Raw genomic sequence first — 18,425 nt, forward strand, 5'->3', positions numbered from 1 at the left:
GGCCCTCCCTGGGCTCAGACCTTTGAAAGGTGGGCTGCGTTTCTAAGGAGTGTGCTTTAGGCCTGGAAAGACGGGGCCCCGTAGGGCAAGGAGAGAAGGCAGACCCCGGCCTTTGCTGCTAGAAAGGCCAGCGGAGCGCCAGCAGCCCATGATGGAAGGTTGAACAGGAGCACATCAGCTCAAACCACTCTCACCTAGTCCCCAGCGGGAGGGAGGCAGAGCCCGTGCTGGGCTTCTTGGGCCAGAGGCAGCTACGGGGTCTCTGCGCTGGGAACGGGGAGACAAACGGAGAAACTGCACCCTACTCGTACAAAGCAATCACTGACGCGGTGGCGTGTCAGAGGCGGCGACAGCACGGAACAGATCAGGAGGCTAGAGAGTGGGACCCAAACTTCTTTGATCATTTACTCCTTCCAAAGGGAAAAAAGCTGAACTCACTCCCCCAATGTTTTATATTCTATACAAGGAACCATCCTCAGAGGCCACACGGCACAGCACACCCACGAGGCGAGGCTCGTCGTTAACCAGAGTGATGTAAATCTGTATTTCAAATAGTGTCCCCAAATTTAAAAAAACCTTGGGCTGGCTCCTTGTCAGACTTGACTAGCTCGTCACTGTTTTTTTTCCTCGTCTTGTGGCTGATGAAGTGACCGTGCTGGAAACCCAAGTGTTAACCGTCGCACTGTCTCGTCCACACGTACGGGCATTGTTACAATTACCAGCAGCCCAGCGTTCTGCTGGAATCTTCTAAAACCACTGTCCATCTCGTGAGGGCTGGTTTAGTTGAACCTGGTTAATATAATCCATAAACTCAATCTGGATTAATTAATCTGGATTAACCTGGATTAATTAACCAGGTTTATTAATTGGGATAAAGCAGCAAAAACAGACCAAAGAGTAAGGATGTCCTCGTCATCCCTTCTCTCCAGAGACGTCTGGAGACACGAGACACGAAGCTGTCCGACACTCTGACAGGGAGGACGTATACACAGGTAAATGTGAGCAAGCTGAATTATTTCTTGTTGAGGTCATATTTTTCCTGCACCCCAGTGAGTGTCTGGTACTCCTCACTTTGGAGGCCACCAGAATAGAAGATGGGAGGCTCCCAGAGAGGATTTTCAGGCTGCAAGGTGGAAACCATCTGGTCTAACCTCCTCACTTAGCAGCGGAGGAGACGAGGGCCCAGGAAGGAGGGAACTTGGCCGAGGTGACCTGGCTGGTCAGTGGCAGAGCCCGGAGAGCAGGCAGATCTCTGGTTCCTGAGGCTGACACCGGCTGCCTCATGTCCCAGCCACAGTCCAGCCGCTCCTGGACCTCTCACCAGGCGTGGGAGGTCCCTGCACCTCTGGGCCCTCTGGGGCTGCCTCCCCAGTGCTGTGAGGTCACTGCTGGCCCTGAGGGTGGCTGTGGGTGGCAGGCAGATGTGCCTCTCAGCAGAGCTTACAAATGGTATAGGACAGGGGACAGGGGGCCATCAGCAGGCCCTGGTTTTGGGAGTCACTCTGACCTCGGTTTCCTCGGCTATGAAATGGGCAGAATCAAACCCAGCTCCCGGGCTGCTGTCTGAGTGCCCACGAGGGCTGGGGAGGAACCCCTGAGGGGCGTTACCGCTGTGAAAGGTTATGCTTAGGGGGTGAGATCTGGGGCGCCCCAGAGCCTGAGGACGCTGCCTCTGCCGCCGCCCGCAGCCCTGGGCACGCAGGACCCGGAGCCTGTGGCCAGCGGGCCCCCGGGTGAGCTGGCCCAGACCCGGCGTGGGGCAGGCAGCTGTGAAGCCAGGCCCTGGGCCTTCTGAGGCCTGGGCCTGAAATTCTGCTCCTGTCCCCACAGCTCCATTCCCCTGCTCCGATCCGCGCCGTTTCCCAGGTGCTTCCCGCCTCCTCCAGGCCGTCCTCCTGGTCTCTGCCCGCACCTCTCCTGGGCTGAGCCCCACTCGGGCTACCGTGAGACGGCGGCACCCCTATTCCAAAACCTCCAACGGCTTCTCAGCTGGGCATTGGAAGCCCAGGTCTGGCCCAGGAGTAAAGCAAGAAGAGGGGTGGGGCAAGGGGGACATGGGCAGGAGGGAGGCAAGCAGCCAGCCTGGGTGCAGACAGCAAGTGGGTACATTTTCTACAGAGCACTTAAAAACAATAAAATCAAAAAGTCTGACTTTTTATTATCATGATGTGCCTGCAATTGTAAACGGTGTCAGTGACAAATCGCTCCCCCTGCCAGGGCCGGCTGCTCCCACCCCTGCCCTTGGTCTCTGGCCGGCACCTCATACATTTCCCTGAGCCTGAGCCAAACACCATTGTATGTGCGAGGAAAGAGGGGAAAGGGAGGAAGGAGAATGAGGAGACATGGAGGCTGACGGGGAGTAGACCTGCGGGAGGGGAGGCCTGGCCTCACGTCCCACACAGGCTCAGTGCGCTGCCCGCCGCAGCCCTTTGCTCGTGCTGTTCCTTTTTGCCAGTAACTCCTCCCAGTAACGTCCAGCTGCCACCGGCTCAGCTTAGACGCTCCCTCTTCCAGGAAGTCTTCCCGCCGGCATTCCCGTCCATCCCGCAGCCGGCTAGGACTCCTCTGCCGGGCTGCAGACTCAGCAGCATCATGTTCTCATCTCCAGAGGACGATTCAGGAAAGGAACCGCCTCTGAAATCTGGAACCCACAGCACCACACCAGGAGACCCACTTCCTCGCTGTGTGAACTCAGACAAGTCCCACTGCCTTGCCAGCCTCAGTTTCCCCTCCGTACAAGGACCACCTCATCTCCAAACAGCCTCCTTTCCTCGACCTCGGCCGTCCCTCCTCTCGGCCACGCCCTGCACTTTGTCATCGTGTGAGAAAGTTCCACCTGCTTCCACAGTCACTAACTCAAGCACACCTGGCTGACCACATCTTCCCCACCTCCAGCTTCCTGTCACCTTTCAGATGTGACAACCCTTTGTCAGCACCCCAGATGGACCAATTAAAACAGGTTCAGGCCCAAGGAGAGAGCCCTGGACCAGAGACCTCTCTCCAGGACAACAGAGCCCACTCAGCGAGGCCTCGACTCCACCACCAAGCTCGGCTCCAGCTTTTCTGAGAGGCCAGCTTTGGGGACGGGGTCTGGCCACGTGATGTCCACACACTGCAATGTCTTCTTGTCCCAGAATCTGGGACACCAGGCCAGGCCTCCCTTCCCGCAGGTCTGCACCCATGAGGAGGTGCATCCTTCTCCCCACGCGTCTGTCTCCTTCTCTCCTCACTCGCTTCCCTCCCACAGGCTGACGGGTCCTCGCCCCGCTCTTAGCAACACCCGAAAATCCTCTCCACTGGCTGTTTCCACATCGTCTGGCAAAACCCCAAAGCTGGGTGAAGCAGGATCTCTAAGCACTTCTGGGGAAACACGGACAGAGACCAGAGCAGGACAGACGGCACCTCGGGGAAGCCTGTCCCACGGCAGCTGGGCCGCCCCAGCACCCCTCCCTTGTGAGTCAGGCCTTGTGAAGGGCACTGCCACGCAAGCAGACCCCGGGGGGCCCACGTGGCCTCCCTCTGTCACTGATCCCACCCCACCACCTAAACATCTCTCAAACCACCCACTTAGCTCCACTCCCATTGCTGCCACCTGCTCTCACTGGCCACTTAATCTCAGCCACCAATCATCTTGCCTCTGACTTTTTCAAAAGATGCAAATCTGAGCACCCACTCCATGGCCACGGCTCCAGGGCCCAAGGGTCTGCCCACACCACCTCTCCGGCCTCACCTTGTCTGGGCATCAGAGCCACAGACACTCAGTGCTTTTAATTCCTCAAAGGTCGATTTCTTCCAGCCTCAGGGCCTTTGCACAGGCTCCTTCTCTCACCCAGCTTGCCCCTCCCTCCTCACCTGGTTACTGTCTACTCATCTTTCAGAGCTCAGCTCTCAAGTCCTTTCCTCGGAGTGGCCTCAGTAGTGACCGTGGACTGGGCACACTCCTCTGCTCTGCATGCTCCCACACCCCCTCTTCCCCCTCAGGCACCTGCTCCAGGTTCTGGGCACTCTCGGAGAGCCCACGGGGGCGGTGCTGGTGTCCGTCTTGCTCTGCTCTGCGTCCCCAGCACTGAGCTGAGCTTCACATGCAGACAGTGATCAGCTCACGAACAAAGACCTCATTCAAAAAATTACACGGAAAAATGACTTTTCAGGGAATGAACGAGCGGCCCCTCTCTGCCGTCTCTCCAAGGTGGGCACTACTCCTACTCCCAGTAACAGTCATAACCAGGGTGAGGCCGATGGCCCAGCCGACAAGCTCCAACGCTCCTTCCTGCCTGTTATCTGCCTGCCGCCTCCCAGGCCTCCCCTGTGACTCAGAGCATTGGGAGTTTAATGACCAGTCCACTGGGGCATTTCTGAACTGACATCCGTTTACTCTGCAGTGGGAACATTCTCTTCTTCCCAAGGGCCAGCACTCAGGAGCCTTTCCTTTGTGAGGTGGGATGAGAAAAAAGTGGTGGAATCTAGTTAGAGCAGGGTTCAAATCTAGTTAGAGCAGGGTCCAGCTTTGCTTCTTGCTGGCTGTGTGACCTTGCAAAAGTCACTTAACCTCTCTGAGCCCGTTTCCTCATCTGTAAAAAGAGAACAAGAATATCTAGCCAAGAGTTTGCTGTACTGATGAAATGAATGAATGTACATTCAGAGTCTAGTGTGGGGCCTGCCATGTGTCATATCTAATTGATTCCAAGACCCACAGTTTTTAAGATTTTAACATCTCTGAAACCGGGATGCAACTGGGATAATGATAGTTTAATTGTCTGCCGTATTTTTCTTTCTTAATGGATTATAAAATAATGGTACATCTCACAATAGATGGTGCCCACGTTCAAGGAAATGCGGCAGCCGCTTAGTTTCTTTTCTTTCTCTACAGAGAGGCAGGAAGGCCTGTGGAGTCCCGGGGACCAAGACCGAGAACTCGCATCACTGAGGGAAAAGGGTCCGCTGAGGTCTGGCCCGCAGGGGGGACCATGAAGCGTCGCGGAGGCTGAAGGCACAGGCCGTCCCCAGGCTGGCGACCATCTGGATCCAGGTTGGCTGTCCCAGTCCCACCCAGGGGGTGGCCCAAACTTCAGCGGGACCCTCGGCTTTCTGGCTCCGACCCTACACCCCTGATGCAGCGTGTGGTCTCCGGCTCCAGGGCAGTCTGGTCACAATGCTGACTGTGCTTACAGCCACTTAAAACTGCCCTCTTTGTCCCAGGAAGAGAGTCCTGCGACACCCCCCCCCCCACCCCGAGACCCCCAGAGACCTCTCCTCCAGGGCGCTCCTGCGTCAGCCTCCCCTGGGCTCTGCTCGCAACCATGTGGGAGGCCAGCACTGGGATATCACCCAGGTCTCACCCAAGTCCTCGTGCCCTGGGTGCCTCCTTAAACCCTCCACCTGGTGCCGTCAGACTGGCCAGATGATCACACTGTCTACGTTATCATTACAGTGTAACGGATATCACTTACAGCCCGATTTCTAGAGAAATAAAATGTCTATTGCATATACAGATTTAAAAATGCAGAAAAAAGGAGAAAACAAAATTCTGCCATCTCACGATAGTCAGCCGGCTGGATGTGCGTCTGAGCACCTTTCTACATTTACCTGGGTATAGACGTATTCTTTCCCATATTCAAACCCAAATAGGCTGTTCCACACACACGGCTCTCTTCCCTGACTTCCCAGTTAATGCGACATGCCGACCTCTCTGCTCAGACTGGCTTCTTCTCGGTGACCTCACGGTGCTCCCCGTCCTTCCTCCCTTCACCCGGCAGGTCCCAACAGCCTCCGGAGGCCCCCAAGGCCTCTACCAGGACGCAGTGCTTTGGGCCTGACGGGTTTCTGTGGACACTTGTCCCCCGTTCCTTGGGACAGGGCTGTAGCTGCCCTCGGGGCCCCCTCTGAGCACAGCCACACCCCTGCACAGAAATACTCGAGGCCAGGGCTGTGAGGGGCACGGCAGCCGTCCACCCCTGCTGGCTCAGAGTGTCGGCCTTTCAGAACAGGCCAACCGTTCCCCAGTCCCAGACGCCGGCCGGGCACATCCCCAACCCCTGGGGCTCTGGGACTACCACCCACAACCCCGGGAGGCACCCGGTGGTTCAGTTCACACAGCCCTCCATACTCTTTCTCCCGTGCTGAGCCTCCCAAACAGCCCACAGAGCGGGCAAAGCAGCCGTCATCATCTCCATCCCACAGGCTCAGCGAGGAGGGCGGCTGCCCCGGTGACTGCACTGGCGTCCCTCCCCTTCAGAGTCTGGCTGACTCCAAACCCCACCAACAACCCCGCTCAGGCGTCACCTCCTCCAGGGAGCCCCCCACCCTGCCTGGCCCCAGGCGGGGGGAGAGGCCCCTCCTTGAGGGCCCACAGCTCCTGGGCTTCCCCATGAGAATGGAGCCCCTCCACCAGGCTGCGGCCCCTGAATGGTGACGGGCCTGGCTTGTCCCCATCCGCACTCCCCAAGCACAGAAAAGCCTCAGCAGACGGCTGCTGGCACGAAGCTCAGTCTGAGGATTAAGCAGGAATACTCGCCCCGCTTTATAGTGAGAAGGGGCAGAAGGAAGGGAGAGGACTTGCCCACAGAGCACGTCAGCAGCCGGGCCCGGTCTCCCTCCTCAGAAGTGTGGCTTCTTTCATTCCAGTGGGTCCCCTGCGGTCTGCAATCTCGGGTGCCAAGCCACCGCCTGAGGTGCATTTCCAGCTCCTCTGGCACTGGCTGGGCCCCACCTGGCAGGGGCAGCGCTGTGGAGGGGCTCCAGCTGGGGCAGACTCAGTCCCCAGCCCCGGCCAGCACCCTGGGGTAGCCTTAGGGACGGCAGCCCTGGCTGGCCATCTATGGGGCACCCCAGTGCCCCGCCCCAGGCCAGCACCCCACCTACATCTCACTTTATCCTGTGGCTGGCACCATTATGATGCCATTTTGCAGGTGGGGAGGGAAAGACACGGCCCGAGGCTCACCCAGCGGCTGCGCTGGGCCCAGAAGCCAGGGCTGCATCCCTGGCAGCAGCGGCCCAGGAGTTTGCTGGCACCAGAGCCAGAAATAAATGCACAGTCAGAGTACAAGAGACAACTCCCAGGGGGCCTGGAGGCCTGGCGAGGCCCCAAACTCACCCTCCCCGTCACGGAGCCTCCTCCCACCCAGGGATGGCTGGAGGGGTGAGACTCTCGGGCCCAGGGAGCAGAGGCGTGCCCCGGCGGTCCCGGCACTCCCTGTGGGCAAGGTCATGCCACTTGCCAGCCCCTGCGAGCTCCGGGCTCAAGGCCAGGCTGGAAGCAGCTGTCACACCAACCCTGCCCAAGTTCTCAGCCCCCTATCTCTTCTTCTTAGAACAAGACCTCACGTGTCTGCTCCCGACGGGCTGGGAGATGCTGACCAAGGCCCTGCCTTTCACTTGGCCTCACTTTCCCTGTCTGGGAAATGAGGCTGGGGGCAGGGGGAGTAGGGGATGGGGGTGTCTCAGGGGAGCCCACCAACTCTGACAGGGTGGGGTGTGCCTATAGGCTGCACAGCACAGTGAGCGAGAGCCAGGACACTGGAGCTAGATGACACGGTTTCAAATGTATGACCTTGGGCGAGCTGCCTGACCTCTGGGCCTCAGTGTCCACTTCTGTAAAATGGGGATAATAGGAGAAAAAAGACTGAAAGTAAATACACCAAAAATTTACATTGAGGCTCTGAGATGAAAAGAGATGTGGGTAATTTATTTTCTGTTTTCCTGTCTTTTTCTAAATTCTCCATTATCATCAAGTATTTATAACAGAAAAAACAAATATATTTTCTTTGTAAGTAAACTTTATTGAAAGCTGACTTACATACAATATAATACACCCATTTGAGAAAATGGGAGTAATAATAAGTAACAGTATCCCACAGGTTGCTTTGAGGACTGAATGCGTTATGTATGCAAGGTTTAGGTGGTGCCTGAGCATAGGAAGTGCTATCAAGCGTTTGTTAAATAAATAAGCCCAAGACCAGCCCGGCTTCCTCCTTCTCTTCCTGCTCCCCTGGACTGGACCCCCTACCCCCCGCACCAAGCATGGCAGGCCCTCGGCCCCCACCTTCACTGGTTCACTGCCCAGGTCCAACCTCATCACCCCAGGCCTGGCTATTTCTACAGCTTTCTCTCTGAACCCCCGAGGGATTCCACCAACATTCAGGTCTGGCCAGGCCCTGCTCTGTTCACAGCCTCCCACGGCGCCCGCTGCCCTGGACCAAGAGCCTGAGCCCCTCGGTGAGACACTGTTTCAGCAAGTTACTGAAGCTCTTTGTTTTCTTAACTAAAAAAGAGGACTAAAAATAGTACCTCTCTCACAAACTTACAGGATTCCATACTGTACAGGGTGGGGTACACCACCTGCTCCACAGCCTCTCTCTCCTGTCTCTTCTTCCCTCTCCGTCACTCTGTTCTAGCCTGCTCCTCCCCTCCTTGAACACGCAGGCATGGTGCTGCCTCAGGGCTCTTGCACTGGCTGTTCCCTCCACCTGAATGGCTCTTTCCCCAGAAATCAGCCCAGCTCACTCCCTCACCTCCTTCTAGGCTTTGCCCAAAAGTCAACCTCTCAATGATGCCCCATCACCCTATTTAAAACTGCAACCCCTCCTTCCATTCCCCTCACACACCCAAAGGTCCTCCTTCGTTTCACTTGCTCTATCCCAGCGATCACCATCTGTTTCACCTGTTTACTGTCTGTCTTTTTGTCCTATTAGGTTGTAAGCTCCTTTAGGACAGACTTTTTTGGTCTGTTTTGTTTACTGTCAAGACCCCACCCCCATCACCTAGAAAATACCTCGCACTTTGTAGGTACTTCATGAAGGAATGGATGAACGACTAAGGGGACGGATGGAAAGCGCTTGGGACTGACTCAGGCACGTGGTCCGTCCCAGCAAATGTCAGCTGTTATCATTATTATCACTGATTCTTCAAGGGGAGGCTCCCATGTCCTTCCTCCTTGACTTCTCCAAGCTTATAATCACACGTTGCTGGTCCCCGCCGCACCCTGCCCATCTCTCAATGATGGTGGGGAGTACACCGCTCTCTAATTACATCTTTTACCATTTAGGCCGAACCAAGTGAAATTGCCATTTCTTGCCAGTCGAAAACAGTCAGATATTGACCATTTCACGTAGTTTAACCTACTCTGCTTCCCAGGGCAGCCTGCAGAGCCCAGAAGGCACCTCAAGGCCTAGTACACAGCAGGTGCCCAATAAATGTTGGTCTACAGAAGTGAAGTCACCTACTCCTGGCTCTTCAACTAGGTGTGATCGCAAAGCACCTCCAGCCTGTTCTGAAGGGGCGAGGCACGGACCATAGACTTAAATAATAATTACAAGATCTTGCTGAATTATTTTCTGTTTCTCCTGAAGAATCTCTGTCCCCTGATACTTGGTAAAGAAGATAAAAACAAAAACACGCTATGCTCTAAAATAATCCAGGTTCCTCCACTTGGAAATAATAAAGGTCTAGGGCTAAAGGAGGCCCCTCCCAGGGGAAGAAGGCTGGCCTCTCACCTCTAAGGGGATTCCTTTAACGCCGAGAGGGAGGCTGGAACGCCCTCTGGTCATCCCTGTGTCCACCGCTCCTTCCAGTAAAGGCTTCAGCTGCAGAGATTTGCTAAGTCTAGAAAGGTGGGTTGTCAGAGCTGAAGAAATTCAGCAATCACTGACTCTACCCCATTTCGCAGATGGGGAAAATGAGGTACAGAGAGGGGAAGGGACTGACGTGAGGTCACACAGTGGGGTAGAGGGAGAGTTCACCTGGAACCTGCGTCCGCTGACTCCCTTCCTCTGACCACACTGCTTCCACGCTGGCCAGCCTCCAGCAAGGGACGCTTTCGTGCCACTAATTTTAAGCTGCACTTTTCAAAGGAAATGCTTAGTAAGCCTCAGGTACTTCTCCCCAAGAGCTTCTCCACTATAAGACAACTTCTTATAAACACCAGCACTCCACTCGTCTCTCTCTAATTACTTCCTTAGGGTAAGCCTCACGGTAGAAGGCCAGGGGCAAAGGACAGGTAGGCTCATTTTCACAGACTTTTGCAACAAGCTACGGATCGCCCTGCAAAATTAAACGCACCAGACAACCCCGATAGCTTTGCCAGCACAGAGGGTGATCCTTTGATATGGATTTTTGCTAATTTTATAGGAATAAACCCAGACTGCTTTCATTCACTATACGGTATGTGTTTTCAAACACACACACACACACACACACACTCTGGTCTTGGCATCAGCATCCCTGGGCTCAGTTGCTGGTTTGCTGTGACCTCTGACAAGTCACGTCCCCTCTGGGGACAGGGGAGGCCTATCTGTAAAATGAGGGGTTGGATGAGATGATGTCTTAAGATCCCTTTCAGCCTGGACATTCCATAATTCCAGGGTGCATTTTCAAATTATTAGCAGGGCAGGATAATGTTTAAGAACCAGAATCTGCCATGCCCTAAATCGCGCCCAAGGGCTCAGACTAGCCGAGCAGGCAGGCGGGTCGGATGAGACATCATAGAGACGATGAAGGCTCAGGGAGCACCTACGCCTGTGTGTCGGAGCTGCCCCGGTGCCAGCTTGTACACTGAGCCTGCTTTTACGAGGGGATAATAACACTCATCTGTGGTCCACTCCAAGTTCTGGGCAGCTTCCACTACAGCTAGAAGGCAAGTCACAGCCACTCGACTTCCGCGCTAGAATCCCAGACGCACAGTAGTCCCCCCCAGCAGTGCACATCCAGCCTCTGCTCGCCACCTCCGACGACACAGAGCTCGCCACTGCCCAGGAGCTCCCTCCCTTCTTAAGCTGGAAGGAGGCTCCTGGGCCAGGGCAGGTCATGAGGGGGACAAGAGAGACCAAAAGGCCCAGATTCGATTCTCAGAAGCCAGGCCCACCATCAGGGCTGGCTGCAGGGGAGGACAGGGCAGAGGCTCCGGGGCAGGAAGGCTGGAGAGGGTGCCTCTGGTCCTCCTACCCCCCAAGACCTCCAAGGCAGCTGCCAACCCCAGGGTGCGCAGGGGGAGCAGGAAGCATGGCAACACGCCGGATGGGGGAGGAAGGTGGGTTCTGAACCAGCCCCGCCTGACCACTGCCCGCCCTGTGGCAGCCCCCGCAGCCCCCTGTCCTGCCTCTGCTCCCTGTGGCTCTGGCAGGAGAAACGGTGGAGCCTGGGGCTGTCCAGCCGGGAGGAGGCGGCAGATTTAGGGACCAGACAATGGCCCCAGGAGAGGAGGGGTCAGATGTTGTCTATGCACCCAGAGCAGCCCCAGCAGACTCCAGCTCTGTTTATAGCTGGTGAGGTCCCCGTCACATGGGGCGTGCAATGGGGCAGCAAGACCTTCCAGAGGGGATCTTACTGAGGGGCTAGGGCAGATGCCAGGGGTCTTCTCTACCCAGAGAGTCTGGAGCCACAGTCCATCAGACACGCGCTCTGTCTCAGACCCAACCGCACACAGACACGGCTCTCTGGGCACTGCAGCCTCTCTGGGGTCCACACACGGATGTGAGCCAGCTGCATCCCACCAGGCTGGAACACAGAGCTGGGCGCCAGCAGCCGGCCAGGCAGGGAAGGGCAAGAGGCCATCCCATACCGTTCCCTAAATCCAGGCTGCCTGCATGGATCCGGTCCACACAAGTCTGCGCTGAGGGGCCCACCACCTCCAAACAAGAGCTCCCGCAGACCCAGACCGCGAGGCAGACTTGGTGGGCAGAGTCTGACCGCCCCATCCTGCACGCCCAGGCCGGCTCGACAGGGACGTGGGGGTGTCCCCAGCTTCCCATTTCCCGTACCGGCCCAGCAAGTCACCCAGCTAAGAGGGGGAAAGTCACAACACGGTTCCCGTAGGGCACACACCCGCCCCCGACCCCCCCGCCCCAGGAGGCCTGTCGGGACCTGCTTGCCACACCCAGGGTGAGCGGCCCTCACTGCGGGTGGACTGTGCAGACAGTGCCCATCCGGGTCCCGAGACGTCGGGAGCCTGGAGCTTGGGGCGGCCCCTCCCAACAGCCCCGAGAGGAAGGGGCCACCACCGCGCCCGCTCTCCCGATGGGGAAACTGAGGCCGGGAGAGGAGCAGTGCTTTGTGCAAGGTCACGCGGAGGGGCTGGAGGCCAGGTCCCCCGCGCCCCGCCGGGTCCCCGCGGCGCGCCGAGCCCCAGCATCCCTCCCCGGGCGCTGCAGCCGGCGGCGCAGAGCGCACACACGGCGCGGACCGGTAAGGCGCGGCGGCGGCGCGTGGCCGCCCTACCTTGATGACGGCCGCGCAGGTGGCGGTGGCGGCGGCGGCGGCGTCCAGCTCCGGCTCCGCGCTCCTCGCCGCCCGCCGAGTCCCCGCGCCCAGCGCCGCCGCCTCCCCGGCAGCCGGCGGGCGGGGCCGGTGGGCGGGCCAGGGGCCCGGCGCAAGCCCCGCCCGCGCGCCCCGCCAGTGCGCGGGGGCCACCCCGCCTTGCCCACGCCCCCGGCCGCGCCGCTGGCCCCGGGGCTGCTCTCGGGGCGCGCACACGCGCACGGCACCGGCGCGCGCACGCCGCGGGGATGGGGCGGGCTGCCCGGCGACCGCGCGGCGGCTGGGGACCGCCGGACCCGCCTGCCTTGGCGGCCCGCCGTTCCCTCGCTGCGTGGCATCGGACGAGGGACTCGACCTCCCGGAGGCTCAGTTTCCCCCTGGGTGAAATGGAAACAGTAACCGGGTCCGCTTCCAAGGGTTGTTTGAGCGTTAGACGAGAAGATGTCATTTACCGGCCCGGCCAAGTGCCCACGCGGAGCCGCCGCGGGAGGCGCGCTCGGAAGCCGGCTGGCGGAGCAATTCCGGGGGCGGCCTGGCGCCCGGAGGAGCGGGGCGGGAGGCCGCGGGAGCGCGGGGAGGCCGCCCTTCGCTCGGCAGCCGGGAGGGGGCGCTGCTGCCCAGTCTCGCCGGCTCGAGGGCCTGCGCACCCTAGGCGATGCGGAGGAGATGGGGGGGCGTTTTCATACACCACCGCCCGACGCTTACCGAGCAGGCACTGTTCCAGGCACCTTAAATGCATTGCCTCACTGTCCCGTCACACAAGCCTATGAGGTTCACTATTGCTAATCTATTTTACACACAAGGAGGCTAAGGTACAGAGAGGTTAAGTACCTCGCTTAAGATCACACAGCTAGTAATTCACCCACAGGCAGTGTGGCTCATAGCCACTTCACCACACTGCCTCTCTCTAGAAGAGCTCTTTGTTGTGTTCAGTTGCGTATCTTCGGGGCCTAGAACACTGCCTGGCACGCAGTAGGCACTCTATATTTGTTGAGTGAATAACAGAGCCTACTATGTACTACTTTACATCTATTGTTTTATTTAATCCTAATGACCCTTTTACTTAGCCACTACTATTACCCCCACTTTACAGATAAGGAAATTAAGACTTAGAGTGGCTATGAATTTGGGGACTTTTGATGATCTCCATAGAATGAACAGCCAGGGCCAACACTGCGACTCAGTGTTCACTGCTCATTGGGCCATTCCCCTGCTCACAGGCCCCCTGGCTCCCTGGGTCCAAAGCCCAGTCCCTGGGTCCGGCCCTCAAAACCTCTGCCCTGGGGCCGGGACCCAGGCTTCCTGGAGGGACTGCTCAGGAGGCCGGCTGAATGCCGCTCCCGCAGCAGCATGAAAGAGCTTGGTATTTGATGTTTCAGAAAAGCATATGGAGAAATCAGAGCGCTGTGGGAGTTCCTCACCCTCACGGTTCTATACTGGCTTTATTTTTAACTACCCCTGGGGGTAGGCAGCCGAACCTTCCCAAGGCTAGGGCATCTGTCTGTCTTCATTCACGGGGGGCTGAGCCAGCATCTCTGGTGCATCCCCCACCCCCTTGTGCTCTCACACCTCTGGGCCTTTGCTTACACCGTCCCCTCCACCAGGAACTCTCTCCCGCATCATCATCTCCCCATCTTAGCCGACTCATCCTCCCTTCCAGGCCCAGCACCCACTCCCCTCCCCAGGAAGCCTCCCAGTTGCCCTGTGGCTGTGCCCCCCCAGCCCTGTCTCTGCATTTTCTCCTCTGTGCCATGATGGTAGGTGGCTGTGACTGTGCTTAGGGAAGGGCTGGTTTGACGGGGACCTCTCTGGGGGCTGTGGGCATAAGGACCGAAGGGCCAGAGGGGAGGCCACTGGAGGCCTCTGTGATAGACACAGCCTGGGACCCTCCTGGAGATGCTGTGTGTGTGTGGGTGTGGGGGGGTCCTTATTCTCCTGCCCCTTCCCTCCTCCAACACTCGTCCATTTGAGGAGGGCTACCCCTGACCATCTGAATTCACACATGGGGAAACTGAGGCCAGAGCGGGAATGACCTGCCCAGGGGCCCCCAGCTAGAAAACCACACAATAGGTCTGGCCCCAAAGTTGGGCCCACCTGCCAGCACCTTCTATTGGGTCTTATTGTTGATTGGGATGGGCCAGGAAACCAGCAGCTTCCTTCCCCATGTCAACATAGCCAGCTTTGTTTAATCCGCCGTGTGTGTGTGTGTGTGTGTGTGTGTGTGTGTGTGTGCATGGCAAATTCTCCATCGATCTGCCCAACATGGAGCTTTCTGTACCACACGGCCCTGTGCCCATGGGACACTGAGCTGAGAAATAATGAGGGGACAGCAGCCCCGGGGGTGAGGCTCTGAGTGCGGGGGAGAGGAGCCCTGCACACAGCATTCTGTAAAAGCGTGCAGCCCCCACTCTGGGGCGGGGGAGCCCCTTCCTCCTCCTTGGAGGAGTCCCTTTATTCCTGGGGAGATTGCCCCGGGGGTTCCTGAGTAAGTCTTTTCCCTCCCCTACAGAATGCAGTGTGGACCTCAGCTTGGAGAGGGGTGCTTCGAGCTAGCCGGCCCATCCCCTGGGGTAGGAAGGTGGGGCTGCAAGGGATCAGATCCTCCAACCTGGAAGGCAGCCGCCCCAGGGGAAGGGGGCGACAGCTGTGCTGCGGGGCTAGGAACCTGACACCGGGGTGGGCCCCAACGCCTTCAGGAAGAGCAGGGGGAGGGTGGGCAAACTCCCTGGAGCAGCAGCAGCCACAGACCCCCTCAGGTGTGACCGCCCCCACCAGTCCCTGCTGCAGCTTCCCACTTCCCTTTGCCTGGAGCTCTCCCCAGGGCCAGGCACTGCTCGGCACTGCTCGCTCAAGGCCGTAGCCCGGCCTGCCCTTTCCGCTGGGCCTTCAGGGAGGGGCCGCCCTGGTTTTGCAGGCAGGGCCTCTGGGCTTGAGCGTGGCTTCACCTCTCAGCAATTGCGTAACTGGGCCACCCTGTTACCCTTCCTGGGCCTTCTCCTGGTCTGGTGGCTGAGCCTGGCCCGGAGTGAGCAGGTGGTGGGGACAGGCAGCTTTCACTGCTGGCTCCAGCCCCAGCCCATCTCAGGCTCAAGCAGGCCCAGCATCAGTATTTTTAAAAATCTCTTCAGGTGCTCCCGCGGGGCAGCCAGGTGGGGACCAGGTTACACAGGGCGGGGTCACCGGCAGAGCCCCGTCCCTCCGAGTGGGCAGCAGGCCATATAGTCTCCCAGCTCTGGGCAGGGCTTCTCTTCCCTCTGCCTGCGGGGGCAGGGGGAATGGGGGGAAGGTGGAGGAGAGCGGCAGAAAAGCAGGGAGGGAAGATGAGGGAAGGAGGAAGCAGAAGGAAGAGGTGGGAGGGGCAGGGAGGGGAGCGTGCAGAGGAGGGTGCCATTTACCTGGCAGCCCCCATCAGATCTGGGACTGTTTTATTTTTTTCTGCTTTGCCCCTCAAATGCCCCCAGCACATAGCTGTATATTTTTGTTGTAAGTCCTCCTAGTTGTGGCATGTGGGACGCCACCTCAGCATGGCCTGGCGAGCGGTGCCATGTCCGCGCCCAGGATCTGAACCAGTGAAACCCTGGGCCGCGGAAGCAGAGCATGCAAACTTAACCACTCGGCCACGGGGCCGGCCCATTTTATTTTTGGCTGAGGAGGAAATCTGCATTCAAGGCTGGAGTCTGAGGGACCAGCTGAGCCAGTGGGTCCTGGAGCCTTGGGCTTTCCTAGGCCTCAGGGCCCCCGGTGATGTTTTCTTCATAAAAATGCCACTCTCTGCCCAGGCTCAGCCGCGGCATCAGCCCCTTTAACTCCCCTGGGAGCTGCAGCCAGGCCCCCCAGGCTCCCCCACCTTCACAGGTGCTGTCTGGTGGTGGAAGCCCTCAGCCGATGAAGACAACTTTGCACAAACGAGCAAGGCGGTCAAGGGGCCCCTCCCCAGGGCCGGCAGCCCAGGCGACTGCAGGGGAGAGGACCCTGCGTGGGGCCGTGGAGGGTACGCGATTGGGGGACTGGGGGTCTGTGGTGCTGACCCCTCAAGTTCGCACCTGTGGGTGACAGAGGGCCTGTGCCTGGTCCCATGCTGGGCGTGGCCTCCTCCCCCAGCCCTGGACAGGAGCCTCAGATCAGAGCTGGAGATGCCCATGTGGTAACCCCACCCCGCGCCCTCACACTGGACACTTCCGAGCTCAAGGCTGTAGCAGCAGGGCAGTCGCTTGCTGAGAAACAGCTGCCAAAACCACACCTGCGGCCTTCACTTCCCTGGGTCCAGGGGGCTGGGGGAAGCCTCGTCTGCTGAGGAAGGGCCTGGAAGCGGCCAGCACTGAAACCAAGTTTTGGGTCCTCTTGGTGGGCAGGGGTTTCCCCTGCGGACCCCCCGTCCCCCCTGCCACAGTGGGCTGTGAGCAGAAAGGACAGCACAGGTGCAAGGCCAGGACATAGGCCTCGGTGCCCAGCCAGCATCAAGGAGGCACCGTGGCCCAGAAAGGCAGCGCCCTCAGTGCGCAGGGCCCCAGCTCCTGGGGAGGCAGCAGGGGACGGGCCGGCGGGACGTGCACGGAACAGCAGTCTGGCACGTCCAGCTGGGAGGGCCCAGTGGCGGGACACTGAACGGCCGGTTACTGAGAAGCGTTTAAGTTCCACAGCTTGTAAACTATTTCCAGTATTCACACAGTTTTACACAGATGACACTGGGAGAAGGGTCAGGGTTAGCCTGTAAAGAGAGCACTTTGCTCGTCTGTGTGCTTCGGGGAGGACGCGGGAGAGGGGGGCATCCTGGGTTCGCCCTGAGCAGATAGTGTGCCAGTGGAGAGACTGAGGCCCAGAGCTGCGAAGGGGCTTGCCGGGCATCCCCTGGTGCCAGGGCTCCACAGCTGTCCTCCTGGAGGCCTGCCAGTCAGGGGCGAGAAGGGGCTCTGTGGAGGGTGGGCCGGGTCAGGCCTCCCCGTCCAGCTCGTCCTCGCTGGCGCAGGCCTCGGGCACCGCTGGGAGCCGGGACGCCTGGGTCTCCAAGTAGGCGGCCTTGAGTTGCTCCAGCTCCTGCAGCTCGGCCTCCAGCCGCTCCCCATGTGCCGTCCGCAGCTGCCGCAGCTGCTTCATAGGAAACGGGTTCATGTCGTTGAAGGCGATGCTCATCAGCTTCCTGGGGGAGAGCATGGTCAGGGCGGAGCCCAGGGCCCCAGTGGGCCATACCCCAGGCAGTCCCAGGCACCTGCATTCCTTCTGCCCCTGTGGCTGAGGTCCTGGGCCTGCCTCAGGGAGCTCTCCTTCCAGGGAGGAAGCAGTGAAGAAGAAGAAGAAGGTTTCCACCCAGAGTGATATGTACTGAGGCAGGAGGAAGCTTAGAGGTATGGGAGCTCTATACCGCTAAAGAAAGGCTGTCAGGGAAGGCTTCCTGGAGGAGACAAAGCATGCGCTGAATGTTGAAGGAGTAGAAGCTGGCCAGGCAAAGATGGTGGAGGTGGAGGTGGGAAGGAGGCATTCTAAGTAGAAGAAACTGCAAGGCCAAAAGCGCAGAGATGGGTATTGTCCTAGGAACTCAAATAATTCTGTTTGGCAGGATCAAGGGCATGGGTGCTGGGGGCACGAAAAGGTGGGCAAGAAATGAAATTGCGTGGAGACCTCGAACGCCGTGTTAAGGGGCAGACAGACCACTGAGGCAGTGGAACGTCCCTAAAGACTTCTAAGCTGTACTGGAGCATCAGTGTCACTAACGAACCTGCACTTGGTGACCCGAGCCTCCCCCGCTGTGTCCTGGGGGCGGGTGTGGGCGGTGGGGTGGGGGAGGGGCAGGGCGCGCTCTCACCGGCTGTCGCAAATGGTCTTGGTGAAGAAGCGCAGGTACTGGCAGATCTCCAGGCCATCCTGCAGCCTCAGGATCTCCTCCTCGTTGTACTTGAAAATGGCCAGGGCATAGCGGAACACCACCTGGGGGGCAGCGAGGGCTCAGCTAGGGCCTGGGGGCCAGGGCAGGTGAGCCCCAGAGGGAGAGAACCCATGGGCCCGGCAGAGTGGGAGTCCCCAGACAGGCTGCAGAGGTGGAAGGCTAGGAGGCAACGTGTGTGGGGGAGGCCGAGGCGCAGGCTGGAAACCCCAAGGGGAGGACAGCCTGCAGTTTGAGGGTTGACATGGAGTCCTGGCTCTATGCTGACTAGTCCCAGGACCCTGGGGCTAGGCCAGGG

General features: G+C 58.9%; 2 protein-coding genes across 11 annotated transcripts in view; both read right to left on the bottom strand.

Moving 5' to 3' along the window:
- The window catches only part of CORO2A (coronin 2A), a 53,491-nt gene extending 40,539 nt beyond the window's left edge, over positions 1–12,952 (bottom strand). Inside the window, exon 1 of one of the 3 annotated variants that reach the window (XM_070250807.1) lies at positions 12,702–12,952. The gene's annotated coding sequence lies outside the window, so the exon portion shown is untranslated. Of the gene's footprint in view, positions 1–6,559; positions 7,060–12,210; positions 12,345–12,701 lie in introns of those variants that run through there. The other 2 variants (XM_023629732.2, XM_023629733.2) reach the window with 2 other exon arrangements.
- Positions 12,953–15,854: 2,902 nt separating this feature from the next.
- TBC1D2 (TBC1 domain family member 2) overlaps positions 15,855–18,425 on the bottom strand; it is a 48,581-nt gene continuing 46,010 nt past the window's right edge. For 6 of the 8 annotated variants that reach the window (XM_001915869.5, XM_070250803.1, XM_023629726.2 and 3 more), the window contains 2 exons: positions 18,050–18,171; positions 15,855–17,386 (listed from right to left, as the gene is read on the bottom strand). In XM_001915869.5, coding sequence (XP_001915904.3) covers positions 17,179–17,386; positions 18,050–18,171 — 330 coding nt within the window. In that variant the 3' untranslated portion in view covers positions 15,855–17,178. Of the gene's footprint in view, positions 17,387–17,455; positions 17,639–18,049; positions 18,172–18,425 lie in introns of those variants that run through there. The other 2 variants (XM_070250802.1, XM_070250801.1) reach the window with 2 other exon arrangements.

This window comes from Equus caballus, chromosome 25 (assembly GCF_041296265.1).
Source record: "Equus caballus isolate H_3958 breed thoroughbred chromosome 25, TB-T2T, whole genome shotgun sequence".
In the NCBI taxonomy this organism is placed as follows: Eukaryota; Metazoa; Chordata; class Mammalia; order Perissodactyla; family Equidae; genus Equus; species Equus caballus.